The sequence below is a fragment of the Rhinolophus hipposideros genome (genome assembly GCF_964194185.1).
Source record: "Rhinolophus hipposideros genome assembly, chromosome: 3".
Lineage (NCBI taxonomy): Eukaryota > Metazoa > Chordata > Mammalia > Chiroptera > Rhinolophidae > Rhinolophus > Rhinolophus hipposideros.
In genome coordinates, this window is record NC_138049.1 from 32,296,273 (window position 1) to 32,318,001 (window position 21,729).

Sequence of the window (21,729 nt, forward strand, 5' to 3'; positions counted from 1 at the left end):
TCGTTTGTTGGTGATGAACTCTTTTTTCATTTGCCTGTCTGGGAAACTTTTTATGTGTCCTTCAATTCTAAATGATACCTTTGCTGGATAGAGTAACTTTGGTTTTAGGTCCTTTCTTTCCATCACTGAATATTTTGTGCCAATCCCTTATGGCCTGCAAAGTTTCTGCTGAGAAATCATCTGATAGTCTTATGGGAGTTCCCTTATATAAAGGTTAAAAGTTATATAAACTTCTTGTCTCTTACTACTTTTAAGATTCTCTTTTTGTCTTTAACCCTTAGCATTTTAATTATGATATGCCTTAGTGTTGGCCCCTTTTGGTTCCTCTTATTTGGGACTTTCTGGGCTTGTATATCTATTTCCTTCTCCAGGTTAGGGAAGTTTTCCATCATTATTTCTTCAAATAGATTTTCGGTTCCTTTTCTCTCTCTTCTCCTTCTGATACCTGTATGATGTGAATGTTCATACACTTGATATTGTCTCCTCATTTGGGGGGAATTTTTGTTTTCTTTTTTCTGTTCTGATTGGGTGTTTTCTGTTACCTTATCTTCTAAATCACTAATTTGATCCTCGTCTTCATTTACTCTCCTGTTGACTTCCTGTAATGTATTCTTCGTTTCAGTTTTATATTCTTTATTTCAACTGTTTTGTTGTTGTTGTTCTTGTTGTTCTTGTTGTTGTTGTTTTCTATCTCCACTTTTATATTTTCTATCTCTTTGTTGAAATTCTTCCTGAGATCATGGAGCAGCCTTATAACCAATGTTTTTGAACTCTGTGTTTGGTATATTGCTTGTCTCTGTTTTGTTTAGTTCTTTTTCTGGAGCTTTGCTGTGTTCTCTTATCTGAAACATGTTTCTTTGTCTTCCCATTTTGGCTGCATCCCTTTGTTTGCTTCTATGTATTAGCTATGGCTGCTATGCCTCCTGGCCTTCGTAGAGTTGCCTTATGTAGTAATCCTGTGGGGCCCAGTAACACAGTCTCCCTTTTCGCCAGAGCCTGGTGCTCCATGTTTGTCTCTTGTGTGGGTTTTGTGTGCCCTTTTCTTGTAGTTGAGTCTTGGTTGCTGTTTCCATATCAGTGGGAGGGATTGACTCTCAGACTGATTGGTTGTGAAGACTGGCCATGAAAACAGTGGAGGAGTTGTGGCACAGGGGCAGACCCTACAGAGTTGGATTCACTTTAGCAGGGCTCTGGTGCCAGTCTGCTTTTGGGGATGTCATCCTTGGAAGTGGTTGGGTGATACTCTGGCTCTGTCCAAAGCTAGCTACCAGGTGTGCCAGGCCTGAGGCCACCTGGGCGGGGACCTTTTACAGGTCAAGTTCAGCCACAGCCTGTGCCTGGCCTGAGGCTACTTGGCATGAGCCACAAAGCAATCACAGATGGTTACCACCTGCACTGGGTTTGGAGGTACCTGGAGAAGCCAAGCCACAAACAGAGGTGGGCTATCACTAGTGCTAAGTTTAGGGCTCCTCAGCCAGAAGTACAGGAAATGTTGAAGCCAGGTGCTGCTGGTTTGGGTTTTATGAACATTTAAGAATCCACAGCATGAGTCATGACAGGCCATTTGTATGGAAAAGCCACTGGAAGAGGCTTGGGTGTGCCTGAAAGTGGTGTAGGGTCTGAGGGAATCACCAGGGCACATGGTATTAGCTGGGTTGATGTGGCAATTAGCCAGGTTGATAAGGTGACTGCCCGAATCTACGTGCTGGGAGAGGAAAGTGCTTAACAGAGAAATAAGGGCTTCTACCTTCATCCGGGAGAAAGCTGCCCATCTAGCCCTCTCCTAGAAGCCAGACCACTCAGTTGCTCCCTGTACGTCCCTGGTAACTTTCAAGCTGCTGCCCCAGTGCTGGAGCTCAGAGCAAATTTGTCTGTCAGCAAGTAAGTCTGTTCACAAGCCCTTTAAGAGAAATGACTGGGACTACAGCCACCTGTTGTTTCACTCAGACACAATCTCTGCTGGTTTTGACCAGAAGTTTTAGGGACTTCTCTCCCTACCCCTGGAACCCTGGTCTGGGTAGCCTGATGTGGGGCTGGGACTCTTTGCCCCTCCATGGGGGAACCTCTGTATGTGAGATATCCCTCCCAATTTTAAATCATCACACATGAGTGTGGTACCAATCTGTTCTACATCTGTGCCCCTCCTACTGTCTGGATGTGGATTCTTCTGTGTGTCTTTAGTTGTAGAGCTTCAGTTTAGCTAGACTTCAGGAAATTCTTAATCATAGTCATTCTGCAGTTTTGTTGTAATTTTGATGTGGCCATGAGAGAAGGTAAGCACAGCATTTACCTACTCCACAATCTTGAGTAGAACTCCTGAAAATATTATCACTTTTTAAACTTGAGTCTAAGCTTATGCTTTTGTTGCATTGCAAACATATAATAGGGAACCATTAACCGTACATACTTTTTTCTCACAAATGTTCCTGGGAAGCAAGAGGATTTATATGACCATGGTTTGCTGATCCACTTTAAGAGCCAGATGGCTTTTCAGGTCCAAAGAAATGAAGTGTATCAAGCCCATCCCTTCACCAGACCAAGTAAATCAAATCACAACATTGGTATCCAAGGTCCTGTCTTGAAGAAAGATTATAGAAATATGTAATAGTGGAGAAGGAATAAATAGGGGGATTTTGGCTGAATTAGGTATATCCTTGTTCTTTACCATCAGTGAGAAGCATCCTTCTATACTTTGGCCTTCCATAAAAGGTTTCTTTTAAGGATTCTCACTCCTTCCTTCCTTCCTTGATCCTTCTTCCTTAGAGCTAAACTGTCAGTTGACTCTCACTTTTCTTTTGAAAATTATCAAATATCTCCTCCAATAAAGGTATCCTTCTTTCATGCTATAAACTTTGGATCCTTCTTTCATGCTATAAACTAGAGCCCTCAGTTGTCATGTACTATTTCTTCATGTCTGTGGAGTATGTTAGAGCATGTTAAGAAGGTAAATTTAGGTGGGTTATAATATAACCTGCATTGCAGTTTCCTTCCCAGGGAGAGTTATTTCCCTTTACTAAATCCCTGTGATATAAGGATACCTTAGAAATATAAGAATATATGTGAATATATGTTTTTAATATAATACAATTGAAACCCATGATAGAATCTGTCTCCTATCAGCATGTTTTTGGCCTCACCATTTATTAAAATCAGACTGACCAATTCCTACAGTAGGAGTTGGTTTAGTAGGTAAACATATCCACAACTGAGCAAAAAAATATTGGTCTCTCTTAGTACTACCTGAGACTTTCCTGTTCACAAGGGAAATCACACTCATTGTCAATGCTTATTCCTTTTCTTATCAGAGAGGGAGAGGGTCAGCTTTCCTGTGCCAATTTAGATTGAATTTCTTTGACTCTGTGTCCACTTCTGATCAAAGAGTTTTGATCCCCCAGTTTATCCCCCCATAAATGCATCTTGGAGACCACAGATGAAACATGGGTGTGTGGATGAGAATAGGGAGCCTGTGTGAGGCCTGTCTGCACTTGACTGCTCATGCTTTCTGCAGACACAAGAATAGGTTGTTTGGAGACATCTCATGGGTCTAATATGATATGGAAAGAAGATGGAGCAAACAGAGTGAACATAATCTGAAGGAAAGAAAAGAATCAAGATAAAGACTAATATTTATTCTTGCAAAATTGAGGGAATTATTATGTTGTGAAGCTAATAAGAAAAATAGCACGGAGCCTATGATTTCCCCTGATTCGGCACTTGTAACTTCACCTGTTTTTTGTCAAGGCAATTAAAAATCAATTTTCAGCTAAGAATTTTGGAATAATTGTTAATATGAACACACCACTATTAATAATTTCTTGACTATCTTTATGGATGTCTGTTTCTCAAATCATACTTGCTTTTTCAGATTTAACTTTTGTTTTACCACTTCTTTTCACTTTTTCCTTGCTTATCCCTACTATTCAGTTCACCACAGGTCAGAAAAGTTCAATATTTTTAAAGCAGAAAAATTTAGAGAGGGTGGGATTTTATGTTATTTTTTAATCTTTGTGTCAGAGCATGTTGGTTTATGCTGTATTGAGTAGCTAAAGTCAGACAGGATCCAGCACCTTATCTACCAACTATGTACATTTTGTAGAGCACAATTTTCCTTTAAAAAGTTTGGCTTTCCATATCCCGCAAATATGAAAACATTAGGTTCAGGGAGATTGAAAAAGAAATTATGCTCATAAAAATCTAGGCTCAGCGAAGCTCATAAGAAAGAGCAAGTTCACTTGAAGGGTAATACAAAAGAAGTTGATAGTTATTGTCCAGAAAAGGTAGGTCTGTGAGGGATTACTGAAGACTGGAGTTGAGCTGTGGGATCTGGTGATGATACTAGAAGAGAGAACCTTTGAGATCTTTTCAGGATAAATTCAGGTTTCTCTTCATTTTTTTCCTATAAGCTACGAGTCCTTGACAGCAGCAGGACGCATTTGGAGTGAGGTGCTTAGAAACCAGTTTTAAGGAATTCAAAACAGTAAGTTCAAGAAGCATGTGAACAGTGGATTCATTGAGCTTGGAAGTATTGAAAAAAGCAAATATACTAAAGGTCAAAAAAACAAAAAACAAATAAAAAAGAAGGCACTTGCTTGAAAACTTCTGAGAATTAGATTTTAAGAGAAGGAAAGTAAGAGTCCAAAAGCTGGGATAGGAAAAAGACAAAACAACAGAAAAACACACAATGTTTTGAAAGTTGGTCTCAGAATATGAGAGAGCTGAAGTCACCACTGATGGACATTCTTCTTCTCAGAATAAATGTATGCAAACTACCTAGCTTTTGGAATAGTAGACAAAAGATTGAGTAGCCTATTTGCACTTACACTGTAAAATGCTATTTTTCAAACAGCAGCATGCAGATTGTCAGTGCTTGAATCTCTAACATAACTGAAGAGTTTGGAGATCAAATATGTCCTGAATCTCCATTCTTTGCTAGAGAGTGGAGATGCTAGTGTATGTCCACAAAGAAGAAAGATGTGGAAAATACAGGGAACAGATCTGTTTTTTTTTTTTTTAATTAAATTTATTGGGGTGACAATTGTTAGTAAATTTACATAGATTTCAGGTGTACAATTCTGTATTACATCGTCTGTAAATCCCATTGTGTGTTCACCACCCAGAGTCAGTAGGGAACAGATCTTTATGAGCTTTCTTTAAGATGTCACTTAGTCTTTAGAATATGTATAAAAGAATATCATTGCCCCAATTTATAATGAAGAAACTGAGATTCAAATAATTTATGTAACTTCCCCAAGTCTATTTAATCAGTGTATTATGACCTCCAAAACCCTTGCCCCTCCTAAAACTCCATCCTACCTCTATTAAGCCATGATACAGAGCACAGATAAGATATAGCACCAATAAGTGCATAGGAATTCAGAAGAGAGTGATACTGAAGGATTGGAGAAGGCGTCATTGAAGAGATGGGTGTTTCCTATTGAAAAAGTCCTATTTAGACAAGTGGAGAGCTTTGTGGTTTGTTTGATTGTTTGTTTGTTTGTTTTAAATGTTCATTATCTAGAAGTAGACAAATTGTAGTCAATTAAAGTATCTTGGACATAAATGCTGCAGACATTTTGAAAAGTAGGAATTGTAAAATGTATCCAGTGCTTAGATCATTTTAGACTATCAAGAACCATTTAAAAAGATGGCTCCAATCTCTTCACTCAAGGCCAAAGATATTTTAAAATTAAAAATCAATCTCAAAATTTAAAACATTTGTTAATAATTTAGACTTCATACTAAATCATTGTGGAAAAGCTGGAACTTAAATAAAATCATTTTTTAATCAGGCTCCTCTAAATAATATTAAGGTGGTCTCTAATTTAGTAAATAAACACCTGTGAAAATTGCAATGCAACCTCTGTTAATATGATTTAAACCATGTTGTGTGTTCTCCTGAGATATGCCAGATTAATGAATTATTCAAGTCTTAGAAAATGACCTCCTGAAAAAGGAAGTAGAATTCATAACTAAAAACAGCCAAAAAGGCAGCTAATCTTAACCCTGCATTTCATAAATAAGGAAAATGGAAATAGGTTTAAAGCAGGGTATACAAACTGTGACCCGTGGGCCAACTGTGGCCTGCAATCCATTTTTAATTGGCCCACAGCAAATTCCAAAAATATATTTAGTTTACTTAAATAAATCAGGTGAGGCAATCCGTACTTCACCTCGAGTGAGTGGCCCGGCTGTTTGTGTATTTTACCACATATGGCCCTTCATGAAAAACGTTGAAAAAAGTTTGGACACCTCTGGTTTAAAGGTATTTAACATTTTAGATCACATCATATCATTATAACTTAAGCATTAATAAAGGTTTGATTTATTAAGCATTATTAAAGTTATATTTCTTTCTCTAATATTTCAAATTATGTTACATTCAAATGTGTGTGTATGTGTGTGTTCTCCCCCCGCCCCCCTGTTTTGAATGGCATTTTTGGATGACTGGCCCAAACCAGCAAAGTTCTGTGCCAACATAAATGTCAAGTGCATTTGCCTTTTAATTACATACAGTGCCTGTGTTTTAATATTCCACAGTTTTCCCTCAAGAATAGATTTTTTTGATCCTATAGTTTAGGGGAGAGAAAAAAATTCACTGACATTATCATGAAGCTTTCCCCCCTAATATCTCAAGATATCCACATTTATCATTTTATAAACTTAGATTTCACTCTAAAATTCAGATTTAGTTGTTTGTAGCCTACTTTGCTATAAGCATTGTGTGTGGGTATGTGATTCAGCATCATTTGTTTTAACTTACTCCTCTTATTTCTCAGTAATCTTCAGCTCATTCTATTTTACTCTTTACTAGGCCATTACTGCTTGACATCCCACATGTAAATATGTAAGATATGTAGTTCCTTATCATTTTTGCTTTCCTTGCCCCTTCCTATACCTTTGGCATAAAAGTGGGTTCATGGTTCCTCAGGGTTATGCCATTATATTATCTGTCTTTTTATCTTTTACTTCTTCTAAAAAAGACACTTTTTATCTTTTACTTACACTAATTTTTAATTTCACTCTGTTTTATTTTCTAATCTCCTTTATTATTTGAGGTTTAAAAAAAAGCACTTTTTTCTACTCAATAAAACTTTTCCATAATCTCTGAACTCCCTTTAATGCCTAGTACATAGATAGGCATTTAATTGTGGTTCAGTTTACTGAATACCACTCTGTAATTGCAAAAAAAAATTGCAGCTGTTTTGTTGACATTCTGAATGCTTCTAAGTAAATACAATTTTTTTATTAGAAAAAGGTATTTTGTAATTGATATGACACACTCTTCCTCATCTCAGTAAAAAGCCACACCATCCACCTACATGTTTTCTTTAGCGAGGTCTTCCCTCACATTTGAATCTAAAGTGGTCACTCTATCGCATCCCCTATTTTGATTCTTGGTATGGAACTTCTCGCCATCAGATGATACTTCTTTACACGTGTATTATCTGCTTTACCTACATAGTCTATAAACTGCATGAGAGCAGAGATAGTCTTTGTCCTGTTCAGTGATGATGTTTCAGAGCCTAGAAATGTGCCAGGTACGTGCCAGGGGCAACAAATAATTTATTAATGAAAGGAAGGAAATGACTCCTTTATGGATTTAAGGTGGGACATGGAATTAATATTTTTCTTTCTGTCTTTAATGTTTTATAACTTCCTCTAAGAACTTCCCAGATTCTATCTATCTATCCACCTATGTCTGCTTTTTTCTATAATACGAAGGATTTGATGTGATAGCCAATTTATTTATATTTCTGTCTCTCCAACTTCTTTTTGTTAGGTAGCTATTGAGGTTGACACCTGTCTCTTCTCTCTCTCTTTCTCTCTCTCTCTCCAGTGGTAAAAATATTCCTAATGTAAGTCACCAATCACATTTATCTCAAGTGAAAGTGCCAGATGGGAGTCAGGAAGTATGGGCTATATTTTTAATTGTGTCAATAATTAATACTGTGTCCATGATACAGTCATTTACCTCCTCTGAGTTTTTTCTTCCACAGTTAGCCATTGACATTGAATGATTTTTAAGAAATATTTTAGAATATCATTAACCCGGATACAATTTCATCTTCCTGTGAAGGACGCCAAGTTGTGTTTCTTTTTGACTACTTGCCATATTCTGCTAAATAAGTACAATTATTTAAGTATTTATTTATTTCTAGATGATATACTCTCTGAAGGAAGAACATTTGTTCATCTTTCTGGTTTTTACCTTGGTGCAGTCTTATGCCTGAGGTAGTCAACAAATATGTGATAAATGATGACTAACATTAATATCTCTGTATTTTTAGAATTTAGACTTCTCCCCACTTGATGCTATTTATTTGAACTCATATGAGCTATGGTTCAGAAATCTAGATTTGGAAAAATGATTTTTTTTCTGAATTTAATTATATATACCCTAACACTGGAAGTATGGGCTATATTTGTAATTGTTTCGATACATATATTATTATATATCAGATATTGTCCTAAGCACTATCTATTTTAACACATTTAATCTTTCCATCTACCTAGAATCCATCTTTATAATTTTTATTTCACCAATAAGAAAACTGAGGAACGCAGTGGTTAGATAACTTATTCAAAGTCACCTCGCTAGTAAGTGGTTGAGTTGGAACTCAACCATATCAATGGTCTTGTTATAACAAATATATTTAATGCCACATGATTAAAGTAGTTCCTATTAATGTATTTTCCAGATATATTGAAGTTCTTTACCATTTGCTATTCTGTAGAACAGAATTTTTCTTAAAACATGATTATAGATTTTATAAATGAACATACTAACTCTAGATTAAGGTATTTGTTTAAAACATGTTAAAACTTTAAACAGTGTATTGTAGTTGATATATGCTTTTATTTAACTATCACACTTTGACAAACAATGATTTTTTTTGTTGTTGCTATTTATTCATTATACTAACCTGTTTGTTACTATGTAAATCACTGGACGTAAAAGATAAATGAGATTATATCTCTGCCCTCAGTTAGGTCCGAATCTAGTTTATGTTGCAGACTTATTGAAAAATATTTGCATAACAATTTTATATGTCGTTTATGGGCAAATAATTAACTGATGTTTTAGTGGCAAGAGAATAGTTAAGGGTGTCTTGAGAAAAATGAAAGCATAAAACCCCACAATCTTACTTCCACTTTTGGAAGGCTGACAGATTATGTGCTGAGAAATTGCAGAACAATCCTACCTGGATAGGCTATGTCTTTAGATACATTGTTGGGCTCACCGCACCTAGTCCAACAATGGAGGTTTCTAAGGACCCACTATTCTGCCCAAAGAATGAAGGTGACTAAAGCTGAGAACAACAAAAATAGGCAGAAGGAAGGATTGGTAATCCTTGAAGGGAGATACTGAAGATGTATCTTCAAGCTGGTGATGAGAGGTTGCCTTGCCGAGGTCTCCTGTGTAGACCTGGTACTCCTGAGTACTCTTGAGTGGATGGAGAAGTGGTCTGAGTCTTGTGATACCTCATGGTTACTGACAGAAGTTGATGCACATTCTTTTTTAGATGAAATCATGATCAATTGAGGCCTGCAGGATTCCCACAGCCTAACATAAAGCAACTAACTCACAATGGTCAGTAAGCATTCATGAAAGTAACCACTGTGAGAGTTACATGAAACAACAGATCTAAATCCCCCAAGGACTGCAGGTATTTGGATTGTCAGGTACAGAATACAAAAGAGCTGTGTAGAAAATATTTAAAGAAATGAAGTGCAAACCATAAAGATTAGCAAGAGGCTATCCGGAGTAACTAAACAAAGAATCATTTGCAAAGAATCAATTGGAACTTTTAGGAAGAAAAAGTCTAATTGTTCGAATTAGAAAGTAACTTTTAGGATGGACTATAGAGCAATTTTGACAGAAGTAAAGAGATAATTTAGCAGCTGGACTTCAAACTGAAGGAGTCACATACAGCAAAATATAAACATGCGCCTAGATGCTCAAGAAGAACAGGACCAGGCTTGGTCATATGTCCATCATATATCATGACATAGAGCTGTAGTAATTAAAACCATCTTATATCAACACAGAATACATATATTGGCTCATAGAAGATAATGGCTAATCGGGAAATTGAATGCATGCATTTATGTGATTTGGACATAGGACAGAAGTGGTTTTGTAGATCACTGGATCAATTCAAGCATTGCCCATGCATAACGGGATATTTGTGCAGGAAGTAGGGGGATCGCTACTGTATGTCATACTCAGAAAGTAATTCCAAATGCATCCAGGATTAAATATGAAATTCACAGTTTTAAAACTTCTAAAAATATGAAGAAGACATTCTGATTCTGAATTCAAATACAGTATATATACATTTGACCTCATTAAAATCAAGAATTTCTAGACATCAAGATACCATAAATAAAATGAAAGAAAAGCCAACCAATAGAAGGTATTTGCAACACATATAACTGACGAAAAATTATTATCCATGTACAAAATATTTCTGTAAGAAAATATGAAAAATATGAAAACCAAATAGAAAAAAGGAGGTCAAAGTTTTTCACTGAGTATTTCAGAGAAGAAATAGTACCTCAAAAGATAATTTCAGTAATAAAATGTATATTAGATATTATTTTCTATGACTAAATTGGCAAAAATTTCAAAATCTTATAATGCAAAGTGCTAAGATGCAATTAAAACAGAGTTTACGTACACTGCCGGTGGGTATGTATTGGTAAATTGGCATTATCTTTTAAAGTTGCCTATTTGCAGTCATATAATAGTTACAGTCAAAATCCACAGAAAAGACCCAAGGGGCCACAGTTTGCCAAACCCTGATAGATCATGGAATTTTGAGTGTTTGGAGAATGCTGATACTTTTAAATGATGAAGGTATACATACCCTAAAGGAATTATCAGTAGATGAGATTGAAAAGGTTGATTAGAGCCTAGTTTTGAAAAGCCTTATATGTCATATGAAGAACTTTTGCCTTTTCTCTTGAATAGAAAGCAGTTAAAGGAGTCATTAAATCACATTTGCATTTTAGAAAACTCATTCTGGTGACAATATAGAAGATAAATCTGAGGAGGCCTTTAAGGGAAGCAGAAAGGCATAGTGAAAAAGCAAGTTGACGGGGTCTTTAAGTCAGTAAGAAGATAGAATAGAGAATTAAGGACGAATAGATTCAACTGTGTTTAAGAAGTAAGAGAACACACTAAGGCCCTGTTTTACCCAATTGAATGAATCTAACTAAATGGGAAGCTTAACGAAAAATTCATATTTAAAATAAAATATTTGCCCTTCAGTAACTAAGATGCAAACAAATAATATTTTACAAATTTCTTAACTTTTAAGTACGTTGCTGAAATGTGATACTTATTTTATTGCCTTTTCAAACAGCATTGCTATCATTTCTTAAGGATTTTGTGTGAATTTTGAACTGTGGTTTTGAAACCAAAACAAATTAAGAGACCCTAAGACTACAAGAAGAGGCCTTAAACAGTGTGAAATTAATTTTAAATATTTGTGATATATACTTTTATTTCATAATTGTTAAAAATATCCATACACTTCTACACTATTATTTTCTACGTCTTGAATTTTCAGGTAATATTCAGATCTTTATTAAATAAGAATAAACTATATTGTAGTTACTGTTTTAAAAAATGACATATAGCTGTTTTCATTTTCAACAATATAAAACTCTGGTAGACTCTGTCTTTTGTTGTCAACCATCTAAAACTAAACAAGTTTCGTAAGATCGTATGACATGATGAAGCAAATTGACTTCAAAGGATCATTGAGTTAAATAATGCATGCTTAAAGATGCCCCTAAGGCTTAGATGTCCATTTTGGCAGAATATTTAAATTAATAACATGTACTTTACAAAACTCATCATTATATATTCATGCAATAGACTGCTAAGATTTTTTTTAAAGTGTTGTTCAGTAATGTCAGTTTCCTTGCTCACAATTTTTACATTTTTATATGATGGGCTCAAATGGCTAACGTCTTGACCATCTCCACCCTGGGCAGCAGCATCTATTCCTACTTCTTTTACCAGTGTTTCCCAGTTTATAAAATCTTTTCCCATCATTCTGTTACTTAATTTTCATGAAAGCTGTGTAATGTAGGCACTGTTATTATTTGTAGTTTATAGATGAAATACTAACTCTAAGCAATGCTAACTTGGTTATTGTCACACAACATATACGTAAGAAAAGGATCTAAGAATCAAAGTAGGGTCTTGCTGATATCGAATCTCTTGTACTTTCCATAATGCTGGACTTCCCATGCATTTTGGGTTGGGGGTAGATGGTGACAGATGGTATAATAGAAACAGCTTGAAATTTCTAGAGACTATTCAGAAGTGTATGTATCAAGTTCATTTTATGCCAACTTCCAAAACAACAAGATGCATGTCTGATTTTCTATATGCCAGTACAATCTACCATAGATAGCTTTAGTGTCATTTTTTTCACTTATTCAACCAATACTTATTGTACTGCTGCTCTTTTTTCCAAGTCTACTGGAAATGCAATGGTGAGCAAAATAAACATGTCCCTGTTTTCCTGGATTTCATCTTAACAGCAATGGGAAGCCATTGGAGGGTTCTAACCAATGGAGTGACATAATACAGTTGAAATTTTAGAAATGTTATGTGCTATGCTGTGAATTTTGATGTGGAACAGGCGGAGATAGCCATCAGTGAGATAAGACAGGCAGCTACCGTGTGATTTGGGTGAGATATGATATTGACCTGACTTGAGGTAGTAGCAGTGGAGATGGAAAAGTAGATGGAAAAAGTAGAGACGAGAGATAATTAGCAAGTATTATAGTACTTTGTAACTAATTGTGTGAGAAAGAAATGTGATCATGCATCCCAATTTCCCAGGACAATGCCGGTATTTGCCTTTTGTCCTATCATCATTATTACGAATATTGCCTCTCACTTTCAGAAGCTTCCCAATTTGGGTGGTAAATTATATATTAATCCTGGAGATAAGGAGAGAAAGGAAGATTCAAGAATGATGCCCAAATTTCTGCCTTGAACAACATGAATAGTTTTGTCATCCTGTGGACAGTTGTGCCATTAACTGAACGGGTATACACTAGAGGAAAAACTGGTGTGAGGGTAAGATTATGAGTTCAGATTTGGATATGGTGCGTTTAAGGTGACTGTCTTACAAGGGAGTAAAGACATAACATGGATGAGATGAATTCATGGGCCAGGAGTTCAGGTCAGAGCCCTGATCCACGTTTGAGATATATTGATTTGAGAGTGATCAGTATGGATGGTAACTGAAGTTATGAAATTGGCTGAAATCACCAAGCCAGAAAGAATGGAAACCAGTGTCAAGAAGTCCAGGTCTCTAAGAAACTCAAAGCAGCACCAATTTTTATGGGAAACAAGGAGGGAGGGACTCACAAAAAAGATCTGGAAAGGAGAGGCCAGAGTCGTAAGAAACCTGCAGATAGCCAAGTAATGGAAAACCCAGGAAAGGAGTATTACAAGAAGGACGAGTGGACAGCAATGTCCAATGCTATCAAGAGGTTGCATAAAATGAGATGAGAAAAGGGCACCTGAACCTCAGTAAGTAGCAAGTCATTGGGAGACATTGGTGGTGGTGAGTTGGTGGCATTGGGGGACATGAGGCTAATTATAAGATTTTAAGTAATTTTGAGAAATGAATGTGAATAATTTTTCAGAATTATAACCAAGGAAAGAAAACATTAGTGGAATACCTGGAGAATTTACAGAATTTACAGTAGGACGAAGGTGTCTCTACTGCTGCTGTGAAATCACCTAGTATATTGTACATAGAGGCTTCTATCTCTAAGATCCATCATAAAAACGGAAGAATACTTTTATATTTTTACAGCTATTCAATTATTTTATTTTTTTAAGTAAACTTGTGGAATTTTTAGGTATTTGTGTATGTTTTCCACCTACATATTTAGGTAAATTTTGTTTAAATAGTGAGAGGAAGGGCACGATTTATAAAGTTACTTTAACTATTTCTGCAAAAAAAAAATCTCATAAATTTGCCCAATAAAAAATGAAATATTGCCTTAGTTTTTTTCTTCTCACTGTCCAAATAATTATGCTGCTCTTGGCTTCAGAACACTTGAGACTCGGAATATTCTTTGTCAGAAAAAAAGGTAAAGATTTATGGCAAAGGAAAGCATTTCTGAAAAAGGTACTTCATATTGCTTTTGTGTAGGTGCATAAATTATAAATAGGGCTCAAGAGTACAGTCACTATAATAACTTTTTGCTCTCTTTAAATAAAATAGAAAATGCTCACTTAGGGGCTTCCTGCTCGTGTTTCCATTGATGAATCTTCTAAGTTTGAATCATTTAAAATAGGATATTTATGTTCCTTGGTTCTAGTAGGCCAAGAACTTAGAAAAAATATGTGTGGTTAAAGTATCTAAAGTAATGAATTTATGCAGACATTTAATGACATTAAAAATGCTCTTAGTAGTAGCAGTAGTAATAACAATAATCATCTATGTCCTTGCTAAGACTTTGAGGAGGATTTGCGATCAAGGGAAAACAGCCACCAAATCATGTTCCTAAAGAGTTTGGTTAGCTTCCTATATTCAAGTTTAATAATGAGGTCAAAGCATCAAAGAACAACTCTTTGCACAAAAGTTGTAATCATGACAGACAAGCACCCTTACCCAACCCAGATGAATAAACTTGGTGTTTCTTTTCTGGTTTAGCCATTTGGTAAATTGAAGTACAGCGTTTAACAAAGACATGTAGACTAAGACTTTAAAGTAATAACACTGTTTTACAAAAAGGATTATAAAAGTCTTGCACCCCGAATGCAACTTCAAGATTATCAGTACCTTTGGTTAGAAATTTACTTTTAGATTTGACTTTTCATTTCAGGAAATATTCTTAGATTAATTCATTTGCAAGTCTATATTATTTAATACAATTTAAAAGTATTTTTCATCCTCTGAATTTGATTTGGTTTACCCATCACCTTCATGTCATTTTTGTTATTTAATTACTAAACCCAGCTAGTATTAAAGCTGTCTGTTCATGCTTCATGATGATAGTTTATATTTGCACCTGTGCATGTTAAGAAGGGTGTTTGCTTCTGGTGGGGTTTAGCAGTTCTGAAGATTCTTATGAAATATAACACGTGCTACTTACGTAATAATATCTTAGCAATTTATCCCATAATAGCATGTGTTTTATTGAATTAAAATGGTATATTAAAATATATTTTGACTTCATCCAACAAGAACCGATCTTTTAAAGATTTTCCAAAACATTTAATTCTGATATATGTCAAAAAAATCACAAAGGGATCATTATCATTATTCTCTGAAAGCCAAGAGAAACACAGAACCTGATGAGAATAAGCCTGAATTGATGAATGAGGATTTGTTGCGTACATTAAAGTTTTTTTCTGGAGATTTCTACATCATTTTGTCTCTCTTCCTATTTGAAGCAGTAACTGTCAAACCAATTCATTTTAATGAATATTCTTTTTAGCTTTATATCCAACTTTGAAATATATTTCCTGTTTTTATTATATTTGTTGTGTGTGTGTGTGTATGTATATATATATTTCTAAAGTTGCTCCTGGGAATAGAAGAGATCTTCAATACATTTAATGCATGCTTTGATAAATTGAGCCATAATGTGTAGTCTGAAATGTAGCAAGCATTGAACTAGTTCTATTCATAATTAATGAGACTGGAAATTCCCTGAAGCCTGGATATATGGAAAGTATCAAGTCCGACAAGAAAACTCCCTTGCTTACCCAAAGAAACAAAATGAAAGCTTGCTTTTCCTAATTGCGAATAGTTACCAAATACTGGTCCATGGGGAAGTTTTATCCTATCTAGTTGAAATAACATAAATGAAGACAGTTGTAGTGAATTGTTTTACAAAGTAAATTGTGTTCTAACACTTTTTTTCAACTATGTTTCATACTGATTTAGTTTTAAATTACCATTGTATGGAATGATATTGATATTAGATGTATTAGTTCTTTTTAATTTCCAACCTGGAAAAAATTAAAAGTTAGCAACCTTGTGTCAATCCCCTTTTTGGGAAAACTGGAGCAGATATTTAGATATGCAGAACTAGCGCTTAAAGCAGGGGCGGGCTGTCACACAACCAAAACAGAGAAGTTAAAGAAGAAAAGGATTGGCATGTAGAAAAATGGGTTATTTTTAAAAGGGAGTTGGCAAATTTACATTGGAATGATATGAGGTTAGATTTAGGGATTCATTTGTTTGTTCATTCAACCACCATCTCTTGACATTGTGATGGGGACTTTAAGGCAGCTTCTCAAATGTGCTTAATCTAAGAATCACCTGTACTCTTTCACACAGTCTGATTCTTAACAAGAGGGTCTAAGGATCTGGAAACATTGAGAAATGCTGCTTTGGATGCTAAAAGATGTGTTAGATTTTGTCTCTGTTCTTGAGCAAGTTATAATCTATCCTTATCTCTCTAAGCCTCATTTTTTTAATCTGTAAAATGTATATGATTTTGTATTATGTAAAATGTATATGATAATGTATCCCTTGCCAATTTTCAAAGTAAATGAGGTAAAAAAAAAAAAAAGAAAAGAAAAAAAAAGAAACTCTTCAGATGGTTAATGGAGCTTATAACTCAGTTAAAGATTATAATTTTAATTATGTGTATATGGGGGATGGTGGTGACTTTGAGAAAGGAAATGAGGGCATACAAAAATTAAAAAAAGAAGGATTTCATCTTTTCAAAGTTCTGTTTTCTGAGTTTATTATCAGGGTTTTATTTGTTAGGAGGAGGTAACATATTTCTTGATGTTTTTTTCTTATTCTTTTTATCCCCCAAACCAGCTATTCATTTCCAATCTTATATATCAACTCATAAACTCACACCTTCAGCATTTGGACTAGGCGTTTATTTGACTTAATCCTTGTGTCTCAGGCAAGCACCATTGATGGTACTTGAAGAGCCAAGCACAGCACCCGGCACTTGAGTGGAGAGGGCTTTGCTGCTAAATGAAACCATAAACAAATGCAATTCTCAATCTGACCGTATCTCTTTCCCATGCACTATTTGCTGAAAATCTTGTGTTCTCACTTTTAAGGGCATTTGGTGAAAAATAGTTCACCATTCCCGTTAGTTATTTCTAGATTTCTGTTTTATTTTTTTGTGTTAACAAAATCCCTATTCAGAAAGATTTTCCCTGAGCACTAAATACCTCATGTTGTAGTTCAACATGCTTCTGTATTTATATTTTCATATTGTTTTTATTTAGCTAAATTAAGCAAGTTGCCTTTGAGTAGTAGTTGTGTAGTTTCCTTTCTGTGCTCATTAGCTCCTTTCAGTAACTTATTTTTTTGATTCATTTAGCAGCAGCAACAGAAGAACCGGAAGTAATTCCAGACCCAGCCAAGCAGACAGACAGAGTGGTGAAAATAGCAGGAATCAGTGCTGGAATTTTAGTGTTCATCCTCCTTCTTCTAGTTGTCATATTAATTGTAAAAAAGAGGTAAGGCCTGATTTCATTCTGTCCCACTCACGTATCATTTATGTCACTAGTTTTCAAACACTTTTGTTTCCTCAAGCTCTTTTACATTAGAACAAGCAACAACAACAATTGGATTTTAACCATGTTGCCAGTATCTGAGTCTATTCCTCATGCTTTTAAAATAAATTCTTATTGGTTATTTGCTGTTTAATTTCAGATATAAATGCCTACTTTTTGTCACATTGACCTTAAAATTAATATATTAATTTAAAAATCTCAAGTGCAAAGATACCTGAAATATTAATTTGTCTTATACTTGAAGTGTTATTTATTAAGACTGAGAAAATAATGATTTATCATGATACTTGGGTTATGGTCTATGAATTATTTTGTATGCACTCTATTTTTCTAAGTGTTGGCTATAAATAAGATATGAGAAGAACATAAACACTATTTTGTGAAATTGTATATTAAATATTCACTGACTGTTTCAGCACTTTAATATGAAAAGTCAACTTTTTAAAAATTGATCGTTAGTCTTTTATACTATATCAACTAATATCGCCATCTTCTGGAATTATACAAAGATATTAAGATGTACTAGAATTTAAGCTAAATTCTATTCTGGTGATTAAAGTATACTTCTGCTGAAAAACATTCAAAGTATACAGTTTTTATAAGCTTTTTCCATTCTACAAAATCATTATCTGTAAGGCATTGTCTTAGAAATTAATACAACTCTCAAAAATCCAGTTATATGTTTTAGATAATACTGAAATTGGGAAGGACTTCTTTAAAAAATCTTTACATGCAGAATACAGCCCTAAAATAATTTTGTATATAGAAGTGTTTGTAATTTATGAGTTTTATTGAGTAATATAATAAATGGTGTTGATTACATTACATTACATTACATAATATACTATTTGTACTCAAAATAAATCATTAACAATATAGATAAGATTCATACTACATGTTTAATGATTCCATCAGAGTTTATTTTAATGTATTGCCTCTTTACAATTATTCCCTGGAGATATATATGTTGGAGAAGACACATCTGCATTAGAAATATTAGGTATGCATTATAGTGTTTTGTGTTAAATTAGCTGCCTACGTGCTTTCCCCAATAGTGCTTTCTCTTTTTTGCTGTTGTCTACCTCTGTGGTTGGAAAATACATCATATTTGAGACAGGAAGATTTAAGTATTTTAGTAATACAAATTTGCCAGTCAATATCAATAAAATCATTGTCTTATGTCCCCATTTAGTGTAAATTTATTTTGGGAAAGTTAACTAAACAATTTAGAGTGAATTTAACTTTGCTTCACGATTAAAATTATTCCAGTCCCTTCAGATTAGATATGAAAGCAAGAAAATGGCCTCTGATTATGTCCTCACTCAGTTAAAATTGGGTTAAATTAATCGGATTTATTTGTCATTTATTTGAAAACGGTTATATGTTATTGGAGTCTTTCTTATCCGTGGCTTTCTATTTTAGATGTAGTATAAAAATTAAAACATAAATTTCCTAAAGTGCAGCAAAACAATCTCTAAGCACGTTCTCTTCCTCCCCCATCTCCTTTTCTTCCTCCTCCTTCTCCTCCTCCTCTTCCTCCTCTTCTTCTTCTTGTGGGTAAAATGCTCTGACAACTCTCTAAAATTACATAATGTAGCAAATTATTTTCTCATTCATATTTGAAATGGTTGGATGAATGAGCCTGTCTATAGAATGTTTAATGTTTGAGTTTTCATAAATAAGCTTTAATTGATTACCTTTTGGTAGAAAGTATGCTAAGGCTTTTGTTTCTCATCTCACTACCTCTATGATTAGGAAAAGTTGCAATTTTATAGATAAAGTTACATATTTAGATATATTACCTTCCAATATGTAATATTTTAACTAAATTACTTGAATCCCTTACTTGTCTAAGCAACTTTATAATGACTTTTACTCATATGTTGTGTGTCACACATGTATCTCTGTGATTTAATCACAACTATATTGTACATACACAAAGCATAATTCTTATAAAAGTATTGGATAGTATCAAATTTAGGTAAACAATTTTAGTATGTAATATAGTTTCCCTTTTACTACACAAATTTATAATAAAAATAATAGAAAGGCAAATTATTTTAGCCTTTTATGATCTTTATTTTTATGCAAATTACTAAGTTTCTCAAGACTTTATCCTTCAGTAGGAATAATATACATAGGTGTATTTCGCATGTTGAAAAAAGTTCTGTGTATTCTTGGTTGTTGTGTAAAGAAATGGTTTGGAATTCAATTTAGTAAAATTTTACAGCTGAGGGTATATATAAAGTAAGTTTTTTTAGGCTAAGAAAAGGGATATTGCATCTTTCAAAACGCTATTTCATCTTTGATTTAATCACTGTTGAATTATTTCCAAATGTATGCCATTTTTTCATTGGTTATGTATTATATTTTAAATGTGCCGCATGAATACTTTAATAATTCCAAACATAAATTTGAAATTATGTTTTAATACAGTAAATGTTTGTGTATGATATCAAGGTCACATACATCTACTGTAGAAATATCTTTGTTTACATATACTGTATGGTGCATATGTATATTCACATAATATATGTATGTACCTGTGTACCATTAAGATATAATGATTTGTTTATAAAAATTTAGTTGTCATTCTGCATATATTCTATTTAACCTAATAAATATTTATGTTTTCTATCTATAGAAAAATTGTCAATTTATTGTACGATTTCTATACACAGCTGTTCCATCTGTCATGACATTTAGATACTAATGGATGATATTATGCTTAACTGCATGTTGAAAATACACAATCCATTTAATTTTTCAATTTTTTGGTTATAAAATATATCAGCATGTTATTTTTTTCTCAAATTATGTATTTTAAATTTTATTTTTTCTATTGCATCTCTGTCTAATTGCATGGCAAATATATCTAACCAATGCATGAGCATATTGAAATGCAAACAAACAAACAAAAAACATGAATTTTATTTTATTTCATTTTGTTTTTAACGCACATTTTTCTGCTTTATTGAATGTGACAGAGTCACGCTTTTCATTCACCATTGCTTCTCTTTTTCCACTGTCTGTGATTTGCTTGCCAGGAGGAGCTACTATTCTTACTCCTACTACCTGTAAGTAGAAAATGGGTGATATACAACTTTACGTGTGTTAAAGATGCAGTATCCCTTTTCAAAAAACAAAACAAATTTTTAAAAAAGCAAGAGGTTTGCAATTTTGGTGAGATTTCAAAAAATGTGTTTTTTCTGGACTCTAAAACTATACAGTTTACCTAATAACTTATTTTGTTAATCTTTTTAAAAAGGGATATTGTATTTCTGTATGTTCAGCTACTTTTAATTTTTGTTTTCAATTTTTCATAAGTAGCTTTAATCTACAGCCAAAAACATCATTTATTTACTTATGTCAAACCTGTACCTTATCAATATGATACCTCACTCATCTGGTAGAGATAGTGGTTATAACTCACAAATCCCGATCTTTGTGTAACAGTGTTATATTTGACAAAATGTCCCAAGTGATGTATTCATTGAAGAACATTCAAGAGTGTATCCACAGGATGTAAATCATGTCAGAAATGATTGTGATGACATCTGTCTCCACATATCCAGGAATCCAGGATGAGTTAAAACTTCAGGATGAACACCATTGGTCTGGCCATCTAGACAGTCAGTATGCTCTTGTGAACACAAATGGATAAAAATCATAAGACTGCAGTGACAAAGAAATAAAAATTATTTTAGAGAAGAAAAATTGTTCATTTTAACTTAAATAGGACTATTATTTTATTAAACCAAGACCAAAATAAAAATTTAAAAAGCCTCTCCTCTTCAACCTACACAAAGCATACATAGATGTCACATATCTCCCCTTCTCTACCAAAGTCTTAGCTCATCCTGTAATTAGGTATGGACTGTTGGTTTGTATGAAGATGGAGAGTATTGTCTATTCTATTTCCCTAGTCATTTTCAGTTTGTTACATTAGATTCCAGGGTATCCGTACAATCCAGAGGAATGATATAACCAAGTACTCACAGGCATTGCTTGATCAATGTAAGGCTTACGGATTGTGATTACATATATTTGGGCATATATCCCGCAGTATTTATTTCACGAGGTAAATTTAAGCTCGCTTTACAACAAAATTTGTTAAAAGTCTCAATGAATGCAATAGAATTCTGCCAACATTTTAAATATTATAGACATTTGGCTTCTTAAAATTT

General features: G+C 34.0%; 1 protein-coding gene across 20 annotated transcripts in view; it reads left to right on the plus strand.

The window, feature by feature from the left end:
* Positions 1–21,729, plus strand: part of PTPRK (protein tyrosine phosphatase receptor type K) — a 511,921-nt gene that overhangs the window by 452,458 nt on the left and 37,734 nt on the right. For 6 of the 20 annotated variants that reach the window (XM_081044250.1, XM_081044264.1, XM_081044263.1 and 3 more), the window contains exons 14-16: positions 17,347–17,485; positions 18,501–18,542; positions 20,590–20,619. In XM_081044250.1, coding sequence (XP_080900376.1) covers positions 17,347–17,485; positions 18,501–18,542; positions 20,590–20,619 — 211 coding nt within the window. The remainder of the gene's footprint in view (positions 1–17,346; positions 17,486–18,500; positions 18,543–20,589; positions 20,620–21,729) is intronic. The other 14 variants (XM_081044251.1, XM_081044252.1, XM_081044254.1 and 11 more) reach the window with 4 other exon arrangements.